Source organism: Kogia breviceps, chromosome 4 (assembly GCF_026419965.1).
Source record: "Kogia breviceps isolate mKogBre1 chromosome 4, mKogBre1 haplotype 1, whole genome shotgun sequence".
NCBI lineage: Eukaryota > Metazoa > Chordata > Mammalia > Artiodactyla > Physeteridae > Kogia > Kogia breviceps.
In genome coordinates this window covers 165,963,736-165,979,408 of record NC_081313.1, presented here as the reverse complement: position 1 = coordinate 165,979,408, position 15,673 = coordinate 165,963,736, and the positions used below count along the sequence as shown (strand labels likewise).

General features: G+C 44.5%; 1 protein-coding gene across 1 annotated transcript in view; it reads right to left on the bottom strand.

The window, feature by feature from the left end:
• DOCK2 (dedicator of cytokinesis 2) overlaps positions 1 to 15,673 on the bottom strand; it is a 420,075-nt gene that overhangs the window by 86,478 nt on the left and 317,924 nt on the right. Inside the window, exons 28-29 of the mRNA XM_059061186.2 lie at positions 11,484 to 11,582; positions 8,599 to 8,693 (exon numbers count right to left, since the gene is read on the bottom strand). Coding sequence (XP_058917169.1) covers positions 8,599 to 8,693; positions 11,484 to 11,582 — 194 coding nt within the window. The remainder of the gene's footprint in view (positions 1 to 8,598; positions 8,694 to 11,483; positions 11,583 to 15,673) is intronic.

Below are 15,673 nucleotides of genomic sequence, written 5' to 3'. Positions count from 1 at the left end.
ACTAGTACCTGATTCCCCAGATGGAAGTGCATTGAGTGGCTGTCATACTATGTATAAACATCTCAGACAGTCTAATATGATACCAAAATGAGGGGTTTTACACATTCTCAGTAGTTTCCATAACAGTTATTATTATTATTATTATTATTATTATTATTATTTTTGCGGTACGCGGGCCTCTCACTGTTGTGGCCTCTCCCGTTGCAGAGCACAGGCTCCGGACGCACAGGCTCAGCGGCCATGGCTCACGGGCTTAGTTGCTCCGCGGCATGTGGGATCTTCCCGGACCGGGGCACGAACCCGTGTCTCCTGCATTGGCAGGCGGATTCTCAACCACTGCGCCACCAGGGAAGCCCAACAGTTATTATTTTGACTGCCAACCTAAACCTGCCTCTGGCTCACAAAGGCCATCAGCCCAATAACCAGGAACGATTAGCTCCCTGTACTGATGGGGTGGGGGGGACTGGTGGAGGATAGGGGCTGAAGTAAATCAAGGTTCCTCCCTCTCTCTGGATTCTTCTGCAGCCACCCTCTGGAAATCAGAAAATCACTTAACTTTGGTTTCCCACGTATGGGTTTGGAAAAGTATGTCTTCTGTATTCTTTAAAAAGAAAATAATTGTTCTTAAAGCCTAAGCATTAATATGTTGAAGTGGGTTAGAATGAAAACACACTCAACTTTTTCTGTTACTTTCAAAAATGATCTCGAAGTGTTGAAAACAAAGTTCATGATCAAATATCAACCTAACACTTCCTGCATTTCATCCGTGATACTTAGCAGCCTCTAAAAAAATGAATAATAACCACAGTCGTGGTTACCAACGATGTGCCAGGCTCTGCGCTAAGTACTTTGCATGGATTTCTTCCCTGTTTTTTTTCCCACCTTCTTAAATTCTCACATGAACTCTCCGAGTTAGATACTGTTTGCCTTTTAGAGATGTGAGTTTAGGTAACTTTCCCAAGAACCCAGCCAATACATGTGGAGCCAGGATTTAAACGAAGTTATGCTGCCTTCAGAACCTTGGTATTTAACCACCATGCTATTCTGTTCACAAAGAAATCTCTGTAATTCTGTTCAACCCAAGCTGTGAGCTCACCTTGTTAATAATGACAATGATGGGAGTCTCATGTTTTCATGCACATATCCTGTGCCAAGTGCTCTACAGGCTTTGTTTCATGTAATCCTACAAACTGAAGTAGGTGTTACTGTTGCACCCATTTAACAGAAGAGGAAACTGAGTACTGGAAAGATCAAAAAATTTCCCCACATTCACACAGCTAATAAGCAGCAGAGTCCACCCAGCCTCAGGTCTGTCTTTCTTTAAGGCCTTTGCAGTTAACCAGAAAGATATACTGGCCCCCCTGAAGGCCAGCCTGCATGGTGTTTTGGCACTGGGCATGTTCCTACTCATGGCCACAAGGCACAGAGCCCCTTCCCACTTAGTCCCCATTATCCTGCTGCCCTGCCCTCAGCTGAGAGGGCCCAGAACCAACACTTGACTCAGGCAGTCTTCCATGGGCTGACTAGAAGCCCATGGGTAAACATGTACGGGTACCAGTGGGGGCACCCAAGCCTGGAGAGTAGTAAATCAAACCCTTTTAGACAGTTCAAGAGCAGGACAACCAGGGAGAATGCGACGCACCCTGCCCTGAGTAGAAGCCATGAGCAGATAATTCTGTGAGGAAGCAAAAGCCATACTGCAAGAGAAGTCAGCTGCTGTGAGTAGGAAGAAGCTGGCAGAAAGGGAGCTTGGTACCCGAGGATACCCGAGGTTGGTATCCCGAGAACTGCTCCACATGAAGCTCACCGCAGCCACTGGACCAGGTTCCCAGTTTCCTACTTGTCTTCATGTGACAGAACAAATCCTCATTACTGGAGGCAACTGAGAGTTCCTATGTTTCGTGTCCTGAATCAACCTATGCACCATAGGCATCAGTCCTTGGACTGGATGCAGCAATGGAAGGTGCACACGGACTCCTGCAGGAGCTAGAGCAAGCCTGCCCGCGGGCACATTCCCACTCTGTTACTCTTCCTTGCTGTGGCCTTGAGCTTGTTGCTTTGCCTCTGGTACTCTCAGCTGCCCCACGGGTATGATGAGCCGTGTGTGAGGATGAAATGAGATGCAGTGCATGGAGCTGGTGGCCCAGGGCCTCAGTACACGGGAGTCCTTAATAAATGTCAGTTGTGTGGTTATCGTTATCCTTAACTGCCCAGCCACCTTGTAGCTCTGAGGCAGGAGGATCCGAAGCTGAGAACGCTCCAGTGTGACAACCAACCCATGCCCACAGGTTGTATGATGTGAATGAAAGAGGGAACTGGAGGTGGACATGCCCTCTCCAGTGAGAATGCCGAAGGTAGAGAGAGGGCCTCCCTGAATCCCATTCCCCTTTGGGCTGTGGTTCATGGGATGTAGTTGATTCTACTGGTCAAAACTTGAAGATGCAGATAAAAGAGGTGGCCAGAAGAAGGGAGTCCTTATTCCTCCCCTAGAAGCAGTGGAAAAGCCATTCTCCCAGAGCCTTTAAGCAGCTTCCCTCACAACACACAAGGGCTCCACGCACCAAGAGGCTAGAGTGTATCAGAGGATTCCAGCTCAGGGTCAGGGCATGGCCCACCTCAAGTGCCCCTGACCCTTCTCGAGGGATTCTGGATTCTAGTTAGGGGTGCAGCAGACTCCTGGGACTGGAATTCCATGGCCAGCTGGACATCAGGATTAGATGTGCCCTGCTGGATATAAAACCCATGGAGAGGCCTTCTTCTGGATGATAACGTTTTGGAGGAGATGAGGCCTACCAAAAGGAAGTAGGCAGTACAAATTAATGTAGGTAGGAGAAAGGGGAAGCGGGCATCAACAGCTGTCAGCACACTGATGGAGCCGCCAGCAGATTGCTGAGCACTGCCCTGCTCAACTTCCTACGGTCAACTCTTGTGAGCCTACTATGTGCCTAGTGTGTGCTGGAGACAATATTAGACCTTGAGATATGTCACCAGTAAGGCAGACAAGATCCAGACCAGATGTGCCTCTTCCGTGAAATATTTTGGATATTCCCAGATAATAGGAATGGGAGAACAAAAATAATAGCTCACATCTATGAAATGTTCGCTAAACACTATTCTAACTGCTTTATGCATATTATTTCATTGTGATCCTCACAAAAATCCTTTGTGATAGGTCTCATTAGTACCCCCTTTTTACAGTGAGAAAAACAGAGTCCAGAGTGGTTAAGTAACTTTACCAGAGGTAACATAACTATAAGGTGGTTCGAACCTAGGCGGTCATAAATCCTAACTTCCCTGTGCTCTGAACTCTGTGCTCTGAACTCACTACAGTGGCTGCAGCGCTTGGTCATATTTCCATGGGCATATTTACTGTCTCACCAACAAGACTGTAAGCACCCTGCCTTCTGGGGCCATGGCGTAGATAGGCTCTGGATGCCCAGGACACTCGGTATGTATGTGTTGATTGATCCCATTTAGAGAAGCTTTAGGGATGTGTATAAATCCCCAACGGCCACCAATTGCCCCCTGCCCAAAATGCTGAATTTCCAGATAGAGGTGCAGATGGAGGAGGGGAAAAGGGGTTCCTAGGCATATTTTGTTCATTTACAATATTACAAAGAACTTGATCATTTAAAAATTAACCATGTCGCGCACATCAGATCTTACTGAATGTTGCATCTTACCAATAAGAAGAATGCTCTAACAGGAGGTATTTCTTGCAGTAGACATGTCACCACGTTTGCATACACCAACAGTACACAGCTGAGGATACATTCAAATCTGTGAAACTCCATTCCCTCCTCCAACAAGCAGACAGATAAATTATATATGACTAATACATACATACATACGTGCACAAATAACAAGCGATAATAGGGAAATTATAAAAACAGAAAATCAGAAAAATATAAGTAATAGGGAGGGAAGGAAGGAAGGAAAGAAGAAAAGGAGGAAAGAAAAGAAAGGAAGAAAGATGTTGTAACACACAGACTAACCAACATACGAAGTTCACCCTGTGCACGTGAATGAATGGAGCTTAGGATGCATATTTTTAGAGGAGAGAAAACGACATTCTGGGGAATACTGATCTGGGCTCAACTATGGTGTATGTTCCGTTTGTCCAATTGATGTTGAAATCTTTCATTAACTAGCTGCATGACCTTGTGCAAGTTACCTTTTTGGGCCTCTTTAAGGTATCTGAGCCAATAAATATGCAGTTTGCACATCCTTACAATGCACTTAATAATACAAGCCTCACTATTTTACAGGATGAAGCAGCAGAGATGAAGAACATGGGCTCTGATTGCCTGACTTCTCTGTTCTTTTGCTAGTAATACAACACCGAGTAAGTTATTCATCTATTCTGTGCTTCAGTTTCCTCAGGTATAAAATGTGGATTATGGGCTTCCCTGGTGGCGCAGTGGTTGAGAGTCCGCCTGCCGATGCAGGGGACGTGGGTTCGTGCCTCAGTCCGGGAGGATCCCACGTGCCGTGGAGCGGCTGGGCCCGTGAGCCATGGCCGCTGAGCCTGCGCATCTGGAGCCTGTGCTCCACAATGGGAGAGGCCGCAACAGTGAGAGGCCCGCGTACAACCAAAAAAAAAAAAAAATGTGGATTATAACAGTTCTACATCATAAAGTTGTTGCAAAGATTAAATGAGCGAATACATGTAAAGTATTTACAATAGGGGTGGATCTAGGTGTATAATACATGTTAGCTATCATAACACCCCACAAGATGCAACAATCGTGAAAAAAAATTTCAGGTGCTCTGTAAATGGAAGGGATCACTGTGGCCAGAAGATGAAGGAAGTCTACAGCCTAAGCTATATGCCAGCAAGGAGAAAAACAATCATCTTTTCTGGTCAACACTAGGCACATGCTTCTCTACTCCAAGGCTACATTTGTTCTCTGCAATGCTCCTATTCACTGAGTTCTTCCCAGGTACCAGCACTGTGCTAAGGAGCAACTCATTCTACACAAAAAAAATACCACGAAATGGATATAATTATCCCCATTTTGCAGATCAGAAAACCGAGGTTCCAAGAGGTTAAATGACTTCCCAAGAAAGAGAAGGTGGCAGAACTAAGAAGTCTGAAACCCAGGCTGTGTTTCTGAGTCTAACTTATTTTAAATGTAAAGACTTAAGTACTCAGCAGATCCTTTAGAGATACAAATGTTTCTATTTAGGAGACAATTCCATTTTCTTAGGTCCCTTAGAAAATTATATTCTGATTTTGTAGGTATAAAGAAACAAGGATTATTGCATCATCTCTAGGGGCCAGTCCCCCCCGCCCCACACACACACACAAAAGACTAAAGTCTGTGGGATTTCAGGTAGAGACAGTCTTTCAAAGCACTTCTACATATTTCCTCCAGGATGACTGTCGGCAGCTCAGAAGGGGGGGTTACCCTGCTCAGGGCTCCAGCCTCTCTGGGCTTCCATCCTCCTGACCCTGTATCAGTAGTAGATGTCTGTGCATTTATTTGCCTGCCCATCATCCATTTCTCCTTCTGGTAATAACTCTCAGATTTTCCTATGAAGAATTACTCCCCCAGCCTCCCTGTTTGCTCCCAGACTTTGTGGTCTGGGTAGAACTAAACACAGCCTCCCCAGTTCCAAAGGTGGGTCATATGACCCAAGCCTGATGAAATAGCGTATTTCATTCTCCTGGCCACAGAGGTTATGGATGGGCATGTAGCTCAAGATTAGTCTGGGAAATTTTGCTGTACCTATTGAAGAAGAGACTTTTTCTTTCTACTGGGGCTGCTAATCCAACAAGACTTATTTCTGGAACTTCTATAGCCAGGTTTCCACTGCAAAGAGAGCATCTGCCTAAGAATGAAGCCAACAGAGGAAAGAGCAGAGGTAGAGATACAGATTCCCTACAACACTGTTTGAGCACCTAGATACATCCATGCCTGCAGCCACAACTCTGGGCTCTTTCAGTTGTCTGAGCCAATACTTTCTCTTTCTGTTTAGGCAAAATTGAATTGAATTTCTTAAAAAAAAAAATCCTAATCAATAAGTACCCATTGTTACCACAGGGGAAATGTAGGGGGGAGGGCTAAATCAGGAGCTTGGGATGAACAAACACACACACTACAATATATAAGATAGATAACCAACAAAGACCTACTGTATAGCTCAGGGAACTCTATTCAATATTCTGTGATAACCTATATGAGAAAAGAATCTAAAAAAGAATGAATATATGTATATGTATAACTGAATCACTTTGCTGTACACCTGAAAGTAACACAACATTGTAAATCAACTATACTCCAATAAAATTAAAATATTTTTTAAAACTTTAAAAAATAAGTACCCATTGGATACACAGAGTTCATTACACATGTTTATGAATGTCAGGTTCTGTGCCAGGAGTAAGAAACACAGAGATAAATTGGACATAGTGCTTCCCTTCAGGAAGCCCATTCTCTAGTGGCAGAAATAGTCATATGAAGAGATAATTATAGTACAGTGGGGTAAGTGTTATAATATGGGTGTGTATGTAAACAAAGAGGAGGGAACATATTCTCCCACCATAAAGGAGTCCTAGAAGGATCCACAAAGAAGAAATTACATGGACAAGAATTTGAAGGATGCTTTCATGTTGAGTTTGGTCTAGAAAGGAGGAGAGTCATAGTTTACGCAAAGTCATGAGAAGTATGAAACAGTAGGCAACAGTGAATAGTTCAGTGTATCTGACATGTAGGGTGAGTCGAAGATGACTCATCTGGGTGCTTCATGTAATTTGGCAAAACCCTAAGACATTACTGATCAGCTGGCAAACAGTGAAGGGATTCGCACGCAGTTTGGGAGCTGGCTTCTTCCAAACACAGGCGACTGGACATTGATATGAGGTACAACCGACTACATAATTTGTTGAGCTCAGTGCACAGTGAAAATGCAAGTCTCCTAGTCCAAAAATTATTAAGAATTCAAGATGGTGACAGCAGGACCCTTCAGAGTGCAAGGTCCTATACAACTACACAGGTTGCATACTCAGGAAGCTGGTCCTGACAGAAGGGCTAGGGAGATACCTGCCTCTCATCTATAACATGGCCTGGCCTAATTCCCACCAACGCTTTAAGCATTGTAAAAGCCAGCCTCCCACCTGAGTGGCGTGAACAGGGAGAATCAGGGCAATGTAAGCCCAAGCTAAGAATTCTTACGTTTTTGTTGCTGTGCTGATTATCCACCTCCCACCGTAAGCAACAACATACAGATAGCTACCTCTTTCTGCCTTGACAAACCTCTCCTCCCCTTCACCAGCCCCTAAAGCTGGCCCCAAGAGCAAGTGTGTCTGTAAAGTCACTTGGCTATGCACTTAGGCATCCAAGTAGTGGAAGAGCAGCTTTCCAGAGGACAGAAGAGTAGGGGATGGAGGCCATCTGGGACTAGAGTAAGATCCTAGGCATACAAGAGATAGAAATTCCCAGACTGTATCCAATGACAAACTTATTAATGTTTATAGTTTTCCCTCTTTGCCTCCCACTAAAGAGGATCCCGCCTTTGCCTCTTCAACTTCTCCTCTTCTTCTACCTTCTCAGGATATTTCTGTCTTTGCCAGTCAATTCTTGGCTCTTGTGATACAAAACAAGGACAACAGGTAGAGAGAGATAAAACTTCCAGCCAGTGTAGAGTGAAGGAGTTTCCATGGGAAGGACCTAAAACAAATATAAGAAGCCAAAGTAAAGTGAGAGAGAAAGGAAAGAAAGGAGCCTAGAAGACCCCAGTTTTAAAGGAGTTTGTGGATAGGAATTGAGGATAAGGTTCTGAGAGAGACTTGGGTAAACCATGGGATAGGAGAGATACTGAGAGACAGAAGAATGGAGAAAGGGAATATTAGATAATATTGCTGAGTGTTATGACTTGAACTTCATTTTGATGAAATGACATGATTTGAGAGAAAGCATTAAAGACCGAAATTGCTCACAGTTACTCTTACCTATTGTTGTACTGGGCCATGTGGGATCTGAGCTATACTTGGGTTACTCTGGTATTCTATGAGATGCTAATAAGTATTATATATACACACGGAGACATAAATATATTCAAACCAAATGTTTCAATGGGCAAGTAAATCTGTGAAATGCTGCATCCTAAATCTTTCTCTTAGAGAATCCCATTAGCATACTAAAGGCTCTGAGAAGTCCTGCAGCACAGAAAGCTGTTCAAAGCTGTGTAATCCAGTGCTTCCTAAACTTATTCTACTGCATGTCACAGAATGTATTTTTATTGTTCTGAATAAATTTAAAATAATACAATTTTAATAAGACTGACCTTAAGCTCTCCTGCCTCAAGAGTTTAGGGAAGGCTTCATAGACAAAGTATATTTTAACTAGTATTTGAAGAATGGAGAAAGTAGGGAGTAGCCAGTTCAGTATATAAAAAGGAATAAATAATAGTAAATAAATAAATAGCTCAAGATCGGTGAGCAATTCCCTGGGGTTTAAATGTAGAAAGAAAGGATCTGTGGCACTTTGATTTCTTTTCACCAGGGAGAAACTATCCCCACCTTCTGTCTCTACCAGTGCACTGTAAAGTGAGTGCTGAGGGGACGGGGCTGTTAGGAAGCAGGTGGCAGCTCACCTGTTCTGAACCATACTCATGGCCATCCAGTCTACAGGATACACATTTTTCCCAATGAGGTCCTTGAACATGATGAACGTCTCCATCAAGAAGTCCTGCAATAGTAAAGCAAAACACACCTGTCATTTTGCTTTACAGGAAATGACTGGAAGGGCCCAGATCTTGTTGGCTGTTCAAATTTTTTTCTTTATTATTTTTTGGAGGTGCAGAAAGGGAAGGGGTACAGCCTTTTATTAAGTAAATCCAATGAGACCAATAGAGTGGATTTGTTGTTGTTGTTTGTTTGTTTGTTTGTTTTTGCGGTACGTGGGCCTCTCACTGTTGTGGCCTCTCCCGTTGCGGAGCACAGGCTCCGGACGTGCAGGCTCAGCGGCCATGGCTCACGGGCCCAGCCGCTCCGCGGCACGTGGGACCTTCCCGGACCGGGGCACGAACCCGTGTCTCCTGCATCGGCAGGCAGACCTCCAACCACTGCGCCACCAGGGAAGCCCAGAGTGGATTTTTTAACGAAATCTTACAATTTGTTACTGGGAGACTGTTTCACAAATATAAGTGGAACGTGAATATGGAACGTGAAAACACTCTCAATTTAAAAGCACTATTAATTATGTCTTTGGGAGTAAAGAAGTAAATGCATTCATTGATGTGGCAATTTTATAATCATCTTTCCAAATATGTATTTGAGGAGGAAATAATCTACACTATATGAATGCATCTCAGGTCATTGAGCAAACAAACTATTATTAAAATGAACATCTAATTACTGTACTGTAAACACAGCTAATTCATATGTCATAGGCACGTGAATAAGCAGCTTAGAGGAAACATGACAGGAATTCTCTCCCTCTCCTTTGAAGAGGTTCAAAGTGGACCTCTACATGCCCCATCAGATTTTTCAGTGGATCAAACTTGTTCTCTACCTTTGGAGAACACAAATTCAAGAAAAATCTAGATAGCAAAGACCAGAACCACTGGTGCCCTCCTGAGATAGAGGAAATGAAGGCATCCAGCCTGTTTGCTTAAGGTAAAATTAAAATCCATAGGAAACCCGTTCAGAGTTCTTTCCTTAAGCCAGCGGTTTTCAGATTATTTTAACAGCAGAAGTCTTTGTTCAGAGAAAATCTTACCTGGAATCTAATATATAAAATAGATAAAAGTAGAAAACAGCTCTGGTTGAAGTGTGCGTGCATGCATGCATGCCTGTGTGTGTGTGTGTGTGTGTGTGTGTGTGTGTGTGTGTTTATGGTAGAAGACAGTGAGGCTAGGAGAAATATAATTTGAAAATCATTGCTTTAAGCTAAATTGCAAAATTCTGGAAATGAGATTGGTTCCTTTCCAGCAATCATTGCTTCTAGGGAAAATTACCTCAATGCTTTAAGTCCCAGTTTCTGCATTAGCAGAATGGGGATAACATCTACCTCAGAGGGTTGATTAAGTGCACACTGTCTATGAGATGCTCCACACAGAGTCTGGCCCGCTGTAAGTGTTCACTAAGTGCTCGAGGATGACGATGGTGAGTATAATCGTTCATCCTGACGTCACCTGGGGAGGTGTGGATATCGTCACAGGCACACTCCCTTCCTGTGGGAATGGAGAAGACCTCTGCCTCACAGATGGAAAGCCTGGCTTCTGAATGAGAAGATGCAGCACGGTGTAAGGGCTGGAGCAGAGGTTCAAATCCTCTCTCTGCCACATACTGTTGTGTGGTCTTGAGCAAGCAGATTGTAGACTTGTAAAATGTGACTACTAACACCTATGCCATACTGTTGGAGGGTTACATAAGAAGTGTGTAATTTAATACATAACAATTCCCTTTCCTACCATCCTTCCCACCTTTCCTTCCACTGAGTATCAAAAATTAGGAATCCAGTCTTTCTATTTCCATGTCACATAGCACAGAGAACTTGAGGGGGAGCGATCTTGGGTTGTTCAGCTTTCCTTTTGTTTCACTCTTTTGTATATCCAGAAAGAGGTTCCATTTCTTGCCAATCCTCCTCCAGTTGGGAGACCCTCTCAAAGCTAAATGGATGAAGGGGCAGGACACTGGCTTCCTACTGATTCTTTTTTGTGGGCCACTCTCTGAGGTTGGTCCAATTCTGGTGCCCTTGCTTCCTTCAAGGAGAGTTAAAAGTGAGCCCCTGGTAGCAGAACCCCTGAATCTGGCAATAGTAGGGAGACAATGACAAAGCTGACCACACTGAGGGCAAAGGGACGACTACACCCTGGGATAGCCCGGGCTGGGCTTTACGTTGGTGATAGCATCTGCTGCAGAGGTACGGGCCCACAGGCCACCCGCCGCAGGCAGACAGTGCTAGCAAATGAGCCCTGGGAGGTTAGAAGAAGAAAGGGGCTCAGAGGCCAACTTTCTCTATGCATTCGTTATTATAATGTAATAATAGCTAACTTTTAGTGGACTCTGACAGTGTGAGAGCTACTGTGCTCTCATTTAATCCCTTCACAGCCCTGAGACATAAGTGGTATGATCCCTACTTTACAGATGGGTAAACGGAGGCTTAAGAAATGTTAAAGTTAACCTCCTCAGCTAGCTGGTGACAAACCCTGGATTCAAACCCAAGACGGTGTGACTCCAACACTCATGCTCTTAAGCCTCAAAATGTCCATGATTCATCAACAAATACTGGTTTTAAGGCCTATGTAGACTAGGCACTCAGGGTTCATGTATGACATGGACAGAAGATGTGTCCCAGAAGTGATATTCACAAGCCTAAATGGGAGTGAGAAACAAGGAATCACACGGACATGCCTGCAAACTTAGACCCACACACACTCCAGGTGCACAAGAAGACCTTCGTGCCCTAAACTCTCAAGAATCTTTTGTGAAACGCATCTCCCCAACACTGCCCCAGAGCATCCTACAGACTCACCACAAGTTCAGAGCTGGTCTGGAATGTCTCAATATAGTAGGAATAGTGCTGGTCACCCATCTGGTGTAAGATGGCTGTCATACATGCCACAAAGTGACTCTGCAAGAAATAAAGAAAAATGCCATGAAACAGTGGAGAGAGGACCATGAGATTCATCTTCTTCAATTACTTGACTTCAGACTGGAAAACACCTCTCTATCCCAGGTGAGTATAAAAAGGTCCCCCAGGGATGGAGAATTTCTCCTTAGCAGATGAGCATGTGAAATTTCCCTAAGAGTAAATGTCTCCTTATGGCTCATTCATCAGCTCATTCATCCAAAAAGCATTTATTGAACACCTATTACATGACTAGGACTATAACAGGAGCTCCAGATACAGACAATAAGGGCCCGATTCATTATCTCTCCAGCTGCTTGTACATTGGGAAAAGAGCACACTGTATTAATGTCAGGAGATCCAGCCTGTATCAAGATTCTGGAGACAGTCTGATTTTCTGGCAAATAATTTTACATGTCTAATCTCCAACTGTTCCATCTGTAAAGTGTGACAATAATCCATCTGTATCTACCCTGAGAGGTGTATCAGAAGGATCAAATGGCTCCTATGGTGCCCTGAATACACTGAAGTTCCCTACAAGAGCACCAGTTGTTGGACCACGAATCAGGCAGTGAGAAGCCAGCAGCTACCGGGGACAAGTACTTGCTAAGGGCCATGGACGATAAAAGAAATGAGAAGAGGTAGTCCTCGCTCTCAGGAGTTCATGATCTAGTTGGGAAAGCAAGATTAACAACCATGAGATAAAATGTACAAGACTTTGATCAGCGAAGCAGATCAAGTGCCACAGGGATTCAGACAAGAGGGAAATCAACGCAAGGACTGGGAGAGGAAGTAGGTCTGAAAGGATCCACGGGATCAGAGGAGCAAGAACCACACCCTTTCATGCACCAGAATATACATCACCACACCCTCTTCTGCTTTTTCTCTCCCAGATTTTATAAGTCTGTACCAGGATGGCACTTTCTGTCAGGGCTAGTGTCTGTAAGCAGAATTTAGAGAGATCTACTCTGGGAACCTGGTAAAGGAAGTACTGACCATAAATCCACCAGCTGGGAGAAGCCACTCAAGAGTGTCTCCCACAAGACACCACTGGGCTGCCATCTTAACCAAAGGAAGTCCCACTGTCAAGGGCAGCCCTGTGGAAGATGGGCAGCTTGGTGTGATGCAGGTGTCTCCAGGAAACCCCACTTCTAAAGGGTGTCAGACGTAACACACACCAGAGAGGTGGGCCTGGACCTGTTACGTTTGAACCAAGTATTATATTTGTATCACAAACTGCTCTCTTTGTTAAAAAAATAAAATAAAACTAAAAGACCAAAAAAACACAGTGTGAAAAAAAAAAAATCCTCCCAGATTACAGGGTTACAGTTCAGTGACAGTGGTGGAAGGAACAGCCTTGATGTCCCCAGGAAGTTCCTTCTGCATTCCTCCACAGGAAGTCTTTTGGGTAACTGAATGTTCTTCAAGTTCACATCCCCAAAAGTAACTCCCCAAAATACAGATTCGCATTTGCTTCTAGGTTCTTTTCAATTAGGACGTTAGGGATAAAATGCTTTCCCAGTCAGCAGGACCAGCTGTGCAATTTGTGGGGCTCAGAACAAAATGAAAATTGAAGAGTCCTTGTAAAAATTCTTCAGATTTTCAAGACAGCCACAGGGTCCTTCTGAGCACCGGGCCAGGTCACACGCCTGGGAAGCCAGCTCTGCCTGCCAGTGACCACCACCGTCACGCACCAGAAACGTTCAGAAAACATGCAGAGCTGGCAGGGGGCACAAAGCTGGGGCTCTCAGGAGTAACGTCACTGACACTATGTTGCTGGGGACCTGGACCCTCTATATGGAGGCCAACCGACTTGGCCGTCCAGGGAGTCAAATCCTCTCTCCGGCTCACGCCCTCAAGGGGTGATGGTGGGTCTGTGAAATTATCTGTCCCTTTCAAACCAGACAGAATGCCACCATCACTGCTAATTTAACCAGGTCCCACTGAAACCAAGAAACAAGCGTATTATTTTTTTATCCCTCCATCCAGGCTGGACGCAAGAGGGGAGAAATCTTCTGAGTGCGTGTGTGCGTGAAAGAGAGAGAGACAGCACACACACACACGCGTGTGTCTCCTCTACTCCCTCCGTCTCTTCTGCGAGGGGCTTCCTCCAAGAATTCAGCCGGTGGCCACTAGAGGTCTTTCCTTTTCACATGGTAGCTGCTGTGCAGTTTTTTCGGCTTTTTATTTATTCCTACGTGAGCAGACCCACTACACTTCTTGCATATAAACAGTGAAAATTACAATATAAAGGACTTATTATTTCTTCTTTTGGAGTAATTCTGCTGCTGGCCAAAGCCCGGCTCATTTTGCAAAGAAAGGAAGGACATTCTCTGCAGGTAATTCCACTGCTTCAAAAGGTAAGAGATCTGGGTAGGTTTTATTTTTTTGTGATCGATCATCCTCTCAGAGGAAATGCTATCGTCTCTTGGACAACAGTTTACTTTTAAAGCTTTGGCTTAAATGAGTCCTGGGATTGTGAGCTTGTGTGTGTGTGTGTGTGTGTGTGTGTGTGTGTGTGTGTGTGTGTGTGTGTGTGTGTTGGAAAATCCACCATTGTCAGAACTGCAGGCTGCCCCAAACGCATAGATACAGATACGGAATGCTTGGTATTTCCAAAGGCTTGATTTGAATTTGAAGGGGGGGAAAGCAAACAACAAACCTCAAAGCCCAAGTTGCCTGGAAATTACCTTGAAAAGGCTGAATTGTCTTAAGCCTGGTTTAGAGAAACTTCCATGCTTTATTTTAAATGAAAATAAAATGGGAAGGGGATTCCAGTGCCCATCTAGAGAGAGTGACCATTTTACAAAAGAAACGATCATCTTTCTATAAGGACTTGCTCAGGGCATACAGTTCATCGATCAATCAAAATTACTTTTACCAGCTTGTTCATTTCTTCGTTCTAACTGCCCCATAGAAAAACCCAGCTGAGTGCCTTCCAGTACGATCTGTAGTGTGATGTGACTGAAGTTTGGACAAGTTACCTGCATTTGGCTGTTAATGAGAAATGACAGTGCTTTACTTCCCACTGGAAGCTTCCCTTTTTGTCTGCTATGGTGTCTAGCCCACTTTAGTATCAAATCTGTCAGAAATCGCACCAGTGTGACTGACTGATTTCTGAAATGGCATGATACACCAGCAGCAGGTTCGAATGCAGTAAAGGCTCCTCTCTGTCATTTAAATTAAAAACCCCAAACCCCTCTCTGTCATGCAGTGATAGAATGGTGGAATCACATTGTGTTTCTCTGACGTGTATCCCTTTTTCAGTAGTGTCCTCAGCACGGCAATCCACCTCTTTGCTTCCTGCCCCTTTTGCTTTTACAAGTTCGAGACCTTCTACATCCACCATGTCTTAAGCGTTTAAAAAGAGGTGTGGGGATTGGGAGTGGGGGTGATAATCAGACTACATTTGCCCTAGCAACTCAGACACTCCTGGTGTTGACACTGCCCAAACTTTACAGTGTCGGACCCCAAACTCCCAGCCCTGTCAGCAACATGGAAAAGCCTGAATACTGCATGGGGGACAGAGGGTTAGAGGGGTCCCTTGCAATTCAGGCTAGTGAGAATGCCCTGCCTTCCATCCTTGGTGGAAATTTTGTGGTCAACATATATTTACTACCAAGGCGTGAGGCAGCCACTCATCCATACCCAAGCAGCATTCCAGGTGCCCAGAAAGGAAATTGCTTCTTAAAACAGAATACCAGGGGGACCTGCATATTACATTCCGGAGAGAAACTGTATCTGAGATGCTGTCGCAAACAAGGCAGAGTCACCTCGGCGGCTCCGTTCGGGGTGGTTTAAAATGTAGCTAATGAATCACAGCACGAAGAGACGTGGTTTGAAACTAGGTCGAACGTGTAAAAATAAATGCGATCATCGCAGGCACTTGGCTGATGAGGGGCTACTTAACGCGTGGAGTGGCAGGGCTTCTTTGCCATATAGAACCCTCTTCAGTGATCCGTGACAATCAACTGATCCCGACAATTCAGCCCGTCAGTATGTAGGGAGCTCTTGCACACCTGGGAGAGAGCTGAAGCTCCAAAGGAAAACAATCAGGGTCTCTTCACTGTGTGATGGCAAGAGAGGAAAAAGAG